The sequence below is a fragment of the Notothenia coriiceps genome, unplaced genomic scaffold (genome assembly GCF_000735185.1).
Source record: "Notothenia coriiceps isolate Sejong01 unplaced genomic scaffold, NC01 NC01_scaffold00000339, whole genome shotgun sequence".
Taxonomy (NCBI): Eukaryota; Metazoa; Chordata; class Actinopteri; order Perciformes; family Nototheniidae; genus Notothenia; species Notothenia coriiceps.
In genome coordinates, this window is record NW_011333040.1 from 9,916,650 (window position 1) to 9,924,478 (window position 7,829).

General features: G+C 39.7%; 1 protein-coding gene across 1 annotated transcript in view; it reads left to right on the forward strand.

Moving 5' to 3' along the window:
• The first annotated feature begins 1,916 nt into the window (after positions 1-1,916).
• The window catches only part of LOC104945130 (placenta-specific gene 8 protein-like), a 7,704-nt gene continuing 1,791 nt past the window's right edge, over positions 1,917-7,829 (forward strand). The window contains exons 1-2 of the mRNA XM_010770761.1: positions 1,917-2,019; positions 2,173-2,327. Coding sequence (XP_010769063.1) covers positions 1,920-2,019; positions 2,173-2,327 — 255 coding nt within the window. The 5' untranslated portion in view covers positions 1,917-1,919. The remainder of the gene's footprint in view (positions 2,020-2,172; positions 2,328-7,829) is intronic.

Genomic DNA, 7,829 nt, shown 5'->3' on the forward strand with positions numbered 1-7,829 from the left:
ATTTACACAAAATAACCATTTCTCTCAAATATTGTTCACAAATCTGAAAAAATCTGTGATAGTGAGGCCACTCTGAAACGTGCATTTTTGCTTTATTGGGGGGGTCTGGAGGGGTCCGAAAATCAGTCAGTATCTGGTGTGAGGGTTAGGATTAGGGTTAGGGTTAGGGTAATGTTGTGAATCGAGTGGCCTGTGTTCGTTGTCCATAACATACGCCCGCCATACCATAACCCCACCACCACCACCTAATCCTAAACCTCATACCAGATACTGACTGGTTTTCGGACCCCCCCAGACCCCACCAATAAAGCAAAAATGCAAGTTTCAGAGTGGCCTTTTATTGTGGCCAGCCTAAGGCACACCTGTGCAATAATCATGCTGTCTAATCAGCATCTTGATATGCCACACCTGTGAGGTAGGATGGATTATCTCGGCAAAGGAGAAGTGCTCAGTGTCACAGATTTTTTCAGATTTGTGAACAATATTTGAGACAAATGGTTATTTTGTGTATGTAGAAAATGTTTTAGATCTTTGAGTTCATCTCATGAAAAATGGGAGCAAAAACAAAAGTGTTGCGTTTATATTTTTGTTCAGTGTATAAATGATGAAAGAGCTGATACTTCATTTTGTAAGGATATTCTACAAGCATTCTTTTATATTGGAAGTACACATTATAAAGGTTACACTATTGGTTAGCTGAGGAACAGCATTTCTGTGTTAATTATTAACCAGTTGAGCCCCGAGCCTGTTTTTCAGGCCTCAGGCTCGAAAAGGACATTCCCAGAACAAATGACTATATCTTCACTTCTAAAAGGGTTACATTAATAATCTTTTTTCTCAAAGCAATGATACACATGTGAGTTGGATGTAGAAGAGTCAGAATCAATATAGATCAATCAATCAGATTGAACATAGTAAAAAAATGTAAATGATAGTGTCCGTCCAAAAATAAAACATTACTTATAGTGAAAACCACCCTTGAATGATGGGATAGTAGATGAAAAGCTTTAGGAATCCAAACTATAACATATAATAAGTACCCTGTTTCAAGATTGATGCAAAACAAGTGACATTTGACCTTTTTAGAGAGATTTAGAAAAAAAACCCCACTTCTGGGGTCATTTGGGTGCATTTTCCACATCTGGCCCCCTCGGTCGATTTTGATGATTGACATCTCTTTTTAACCGTTAGAGCCAATAGAATCGAGGAGAAGTTCTTAAAATCCATCTAAACATTACCTATTGGTAAATAGAGTGATGCGCAGCCAGAATACCCAGAACCAGAAGCTGTCATACACTCAGGTAGCAGTTAATATGAAATCTCCGTTATTGACATAAATATGAAGATGGATTATCAGTAATCATTTCAAAGTGAAACAGACACATTGGAATAACCTTCAGCAGCGTTTTTATTGTTGTAATGCCATTGAACACAACTTTTGATCAGAAACAGCAAAAGGTAAGACAGTGTCCCGTGTTTGCTACCTAAAGCTACGTTGTGTGATGTCTGGATTTGTTTCCCATGCCACGAGTTCTGGTCACTCAGTGATGATACTTTTATTTCTGGAATCTGTGGAATCTCAACTTGCTAATCGATATCTTGTTTGTGCAGATCCAATAAATAATAGGGGTATTTTACCGTGAGTTCTGTGCTAAGTGCTATAGCATTTTTTCGCTCATGGCTAATTCAGAGCCTTTGTTATTTCCCTTGTGTTTTGTTTAGCTAAAAATGGTTAATATCGTCTGATAGCTGAGTTTAAGTGAATAAGACACATTCATAGTTTATTAAATGTTAAGAAACCCTCAGACGCTGTTTCTTGCAAGATGTTGCGTTTGGCCCCCGGTACCGGTTCCTTACAGTATTAAAAGCATTAAATAATTTAATCCTGACTCTCCTCTGTGGTTCTGTATTGCCTAGCTATGTCTCGACAGGTGGTCCAGGTCCAGCCGGAGAGCAGGGGTCAGCAGGAAGGTCAATGGAGTACTGGCCTGTGTGAGTGCCATAAAGACGTGGGAGACTGTAAGTGTCCCAACATAAGTAAATACCCTGATACAGAATATAATGAGATGTCTGACTCCATCTATACTTAAAAACAACCTCCGGAAATAATGAAGTCTATAATAAAGTGTCATGTTTTTGTGAACTGTGAGCTGTTCTGATATCTGTATACAGGCTGCTTTGCCCTGTGCTGCCTCCCAGTGTTCACCTGTAAGGTGACCAGAGCAGTGGGGGCCTGTGCCTGCCTGCCTCTGCTCGACTGTATCGGCTGCGTCCCCCCCGCCTCTCTCGCCATGAGGGCATCTGTCAGGCAACGATACGGCATACAGGTAATACTGCATAGATTTCACTCTGAAATAAATCATTTAGTATTTTACAAATCGTAGCTCTTCGATATATTTTCCCGCGATTGTCTTTGGTTCACTTAAGTATCCTCCCATTGACTTCCATTGTTTTCACATTGCCTTTACAACATGGTAACTCCAATGGGAATCTTTCAATGGGAATTTTAACACAACACAAAGACTGACATTTTGACCCTATATCATTTCAACAATGTAGTAATTACAGCTAACTAACATCTGATAGCTACCTTGAAAGCTCATTATAGCTTTGGTTTTTCGTGTTGATAGAAGAAGAATTTACTGAAATACAGCTAGTGCATTCTTGTTGGTGTTGTCGGGAAAACAATCTTAACTAACTTTAAGCATATTGCAATTCAATTAGTTCTCGCGGAAAGGCAATTGAAAAGGCAATCTAGCTACAGCCAGGCTAATCTATTAGCAATATTGCCTTAAATCTCTGGAACTCTTCACTGAGATGCACATTTGTCTGTATTTGTTAAATAACCAATGGGAAACCTCTCTCCATCTGAAAGGACCTGTGATTGGCTTAATTCTCACGCCACAAGCTTCTAAAATCGGAAAACAGAGCCGACAGGTCGTGCGGATATCTTGTTTTCTCTCAGACTATACAAATATACTAAAAAGCTGTTATGGAATATTCTCCCATTGATGCAAAGATAAACCACCTCAGCTTTAAATGATTTCAGTAAAGACTAATGGTCCTGGGATGTTGTGATAAACTTGCTTGAACAATGCAGCTGATGCGTACCTCACTATATCCCTAGCTCAGTTACACCTGAGCTGCTGGAGCTCAGAATAATTATGCTTGCTGCTGAGAAGATGGAGATTTTTTAAGTTATAAAACACAATAACAGCACTCCGGGGAAATATCTGCAACATCACTTAATGACAAGGGTTATTACTTTAGCAAACCAAACAATGCTTTGAGCAATGTTGTGACATCGAGATATGATACAGTGAAATCAGGACACGTGTATTAAATCAATGCACTCGAGTTATAAATAACACTAATGAATAAACAACAAACTGTTATTGCCTTTAAGATAGAGCAGGCTGCACACACTGCCCACACGGTTTCACGGCTTAACACTCCATAAAACTGCGTGCATGACCTCAGATCTCAACAGACATCAGTGCACATTCAAAACAGATGTTGGGTATGCAACATGCCGGGGCCAAGTTGGGACTCTGTTTCTAGATAAGCGGGCAGGTAGTTTCTGGGACAGTGAAGAGAAGGAGAGATAAGCCAGGAAGGTGGGAGTGGTTGGAGGCCAAGCAGGCAGAAGCTGGAGCAATGCCATCGGAGAGAAGGAGTGCGGTTGGAAATGTTGGCTTTTCTGGAGGTGGAGTGGGCCGTGGATCGCTGTCGATATTGCAGAGCGAGGAAGGTGCCAGAAGATCTTATGCAAACAAGTCCCAGCATGTAGGCAACAACGCTCTCATGGGTGAAAGGACACAATGCTGTAACAGTGAGCATCATGGGAATACAACGGTGGATTGTTTCCATTTGAATTAGCAGTTATGGATCATCTATCTTCTCCATCTTTTTAAGTCTTTATTTCTTGATCTTGATGATGGTATTTTTGGCTATGTATGTCTGCAGGGGGGGGCAGTGTTGGTTGGTCGGTCTACCACTTTGGTACAGACTGAAATATCTCAAGATGAGTTACCGCACAATCACGTGTATATTCCCCAAAGGACTTCTCCTTGTGCAGTTTCACATGTGTATGCTAGAGTTAAGTGAAAAGTGGTTGATTTTATGGGATATTTGGTACAAAACTAAATCACTGTCACTGTGTTGGTTGTGTCAGACTGTCAGATGTGTTGGGGGGGGGGGGGGGGGGNATCATTGGTAATCGACAATCGGTCTTGATATATGGTTAAATTAAAATCAGTCGGCGAGGCTGTAATTTCTCCAGCTGTTACTCTCATGAGTGAGGCGGAACATAATAGTTTTATCATGCCAAAAAGCTGCTGTGTCGTTTATTGCACCTCAAACATTAAAACAAATCCAGAGTTACGTGTTTCTGTACTTCCTCTAAGAAGAAAGGACAGTAACAGAAGATCAGGTTTTGGTACTTAGCAGATTCATCTCTTTTTGTGTATGAGAACATCCAACCAAGGAAATGTAGTTGTCAACAGGTATACAAACACATTTAACAATAAAAAATAAAAAAAACCTTGAATACAACAACCTACAGTAGACAGATGACAAGGACAAACAGTACTAATCTAAGCCAATTCAAAATGTAAAATAATGCAGAAAATACTACATGCATAAAGTGCTTGGGTGCCGAAAACAAATCTGCAAATTGAGGCTAGTAACCTCCCTTCAACAAAAGAGACTTGGTATCTTTTGTAGGATCTAAAACTCCCTCTGCAGGGGTTGATCAGGACAGACCAATAACAATGGGGCATCCCTTAAGGACCATAGCCTTGTGCTATATTTAGGCACTCTGACGCAGGAAAATATACAACACCCTGGCAGTTATGTTATTATAACATATATTAGCATTAATCAACAAAAAAGGAAATAGTACAGAGAGGAATATAGCCTTCTCTAAAACACTAGCAGGACATTGCTGAAGATAGGATATGAACACAAACACGTATTCTTAAAATCAGAAAATCAGCCTTTATTCTGAAAAAGTTTGAAAAGTGGATTTTTATATAAAACCCAACACAAAGATAATACTAGAATTAGAAGGGATAACGTGTACCAAATTTGATATACTTCACTGACACACACACATTTGATTTTTCTGTATTAACAACATGAAAAGCAATACAATTATAAACAAATATAATATATATATATTTCTTGTATTACTCTCTTATCTTATGATAAACCATTGGCTACAAGTGGAAGGTTATCTTATCTTATCACAAAAGACTGGAAAGGGGGAAATACTTTTCAAACTGAGTCAAGAAATACAAATAAAATATAAATATTGCTCATAAATATGTATTAATATGAAATAAAATATGCAATCCTCACAATATTTCAGTTTTTAAAATAAAAGAGACATATTGACCAAGGAATGTGCAAAAGTATGAGGTTCAGGGAATATGGGAAATGTACAGAGCAAAGCTTACTCACAAAAAATGAAACCATATTTAAAGTGAAGTCATTATCACGTTATATGTTGTTTAATCCGTGCAGAAAACACATTGTAATAATAGCATGTTGTTGTTTTACAGGGGTTTAATGTCCGTGGCTATTTTTTGGTCAGGTGCGGCACCTTCTTGGGGTCTCTGCTGGTTGCCTGGCAACCTCCTCCAACCTCAAAAACTCCTATATCCTCCCTTTTCCTAGCATATTTTGTGTTTGTACTCCATAGCATCATTTTAACTACTTCATAGCCACGAGCCCCATGTAATCGTTGAATCAATTGAATGTTAAGAAGTGAGGGGATAATTTCCAGTAAAATAGACCATGCCTTTATTTTTATAAAAAGATAGAGAAGAAAATGTATTTGTTATCATCTTATATCATCTGTCATGTAATCTGTTTTTATCCATGTGTCATTTCAATGGCTGATAGATGTTAATATGAATCTCTGTATGTTCTCTTCTCATATAGAAGCGTCTTGTGGATTCTCAGCAACAGCAAGACTGCTTTCCATTTTTAGACACATACAGGTCTGTGTGTCGCAGCTGAGGCTCATACAGTGTGTGTGTGTGTGTGTGTGTGTGTGTGTGTGTGTGTGTGTGTGTGTGTGTGTGTGTGTGTGTGTGTGTGTGTGTAACACTGACACATGCTCACTCTCTCTCCGCCTCCGTACTTCAGAACAGAAATGGCAGAGCTCAGCGACAGGCATCCAGATGCCCATCATCATCATCATCACAGCAGCAGCAGCAGCAGCAGCAGCAGCAGCAGCAGCAGTAAGACACATCACGAACATCTGCAGCACCACAGTATCACCACTGTCCCTCACAGTGGCAGGTCTGCTCTGCACGTCTTAGATAAGATAATTCATGAGCAACACAAACATATTTGGCAGGCAAGTTGGTTGCCATAACGACCAAACAGTCAAAGCAGGGTCACTGAGTGAATCAGAGGAAATTAAGCCTACATGCAGTAGCCTACATGTGTTGCTGCAGAGCATTGGAGCGGCTGTAAAAATGGCTCTGACTGTCCTCTGCTGCAGTGTCCTCTCAGGAGGCCCTGTAGCAGGACTCGGACCGCTGTCCAATCAGAGTGTGCGCTGTGTCACTGAGGTGGGCAGGATGTCCCCTGTGATGTGATACTAACAGACAGATATGAACCTTTCTGCATTAGATGTCACCAAGTACAAACACAGCAAGGTGAACAGGAGAGTTTAAACTCCCTATTTGTGAAAAGAGTACTCCCAATTGACCATTTCCTAAGCCCCGCCCTCCTTTGTTATTGTTGCTATGACTGTAACACACAGTGAGAGAGAGACACTATCTTACCCAAGTGGACAGATCTCAACCAATGTAATTGGCTACATCATGGTCTTTAATGTTTTTATTACAAATATTTTCTTTCTTTGTGCTTTAGCGATGAGGATTAAGATTATATAGTTATTACACTAGTAATAAGTAAGTACACTAGTTATTAAAGTTATATTAGAAGGCCGAACAAGACGAGCAATTTAACTTCATGGTGCAACCTTTACGATAAATTGATGGTATTTACACTTCTTCGGTGTTGAGAAAACCGATTAAAGAGGACATATTATGCAAATTTCCAGGTTCATATTTGTATTTTGTTCCTCTGCTGTGACATTTTCCCATGCATTAATGTTCAAAAACGTCTTCATTTTTCTCATACTGCCTGTGCTGCAGCACCTCTTGTCACCCTCTGTCTGAAACCAGAGCCTAGTATGCCCTGATTGGTTAGCTGGTCGGCTCTGTTGTGATTGGTCAACCGCTCAGAGATTTTTTCAGGAATGTCCTGCACCTTAGCCTGTCGTGTACAATGTGTTAAAGTGCTAGCCAATAGGGTTTTCGAGTGTTACATATAGTGAAGTAGTTATGTTACGGAAGCACTGTTCTGCAATATGTGCTACAGTGCCAGATTCTCACTTCCTTCACTCACTTGTTTGTAACCTTTATTTAACCAGGTGAAAAAACCCATTGAGATCAACGATCTCTTTTTCAAGGGAGACCTGCAGCACATTGGTTACACATAAAAACAACAGAAAACAAAAGGACATCAATACAACATAATTACAGGGGTATACATTAGCAACCTATAATATTCACAATGACATCTAATAACATTTCATCTATCCAAGCTTTAAAATGATGCAAGGGAACCAAAATGCTCAGTTTCAAAAATGTTTGCATAGTGTTCCAAGCTAGAGGAGCAGCACACATAAAAGCTTTAGAACCTAAAACAGTCCTAGCACTTGGCACATGTAATAAAAACACATCCTGGGATCTCAGGCAATAGCTACTTGCCAATCTATGTGAGATCAAAGAGCAGATATAAGGTGG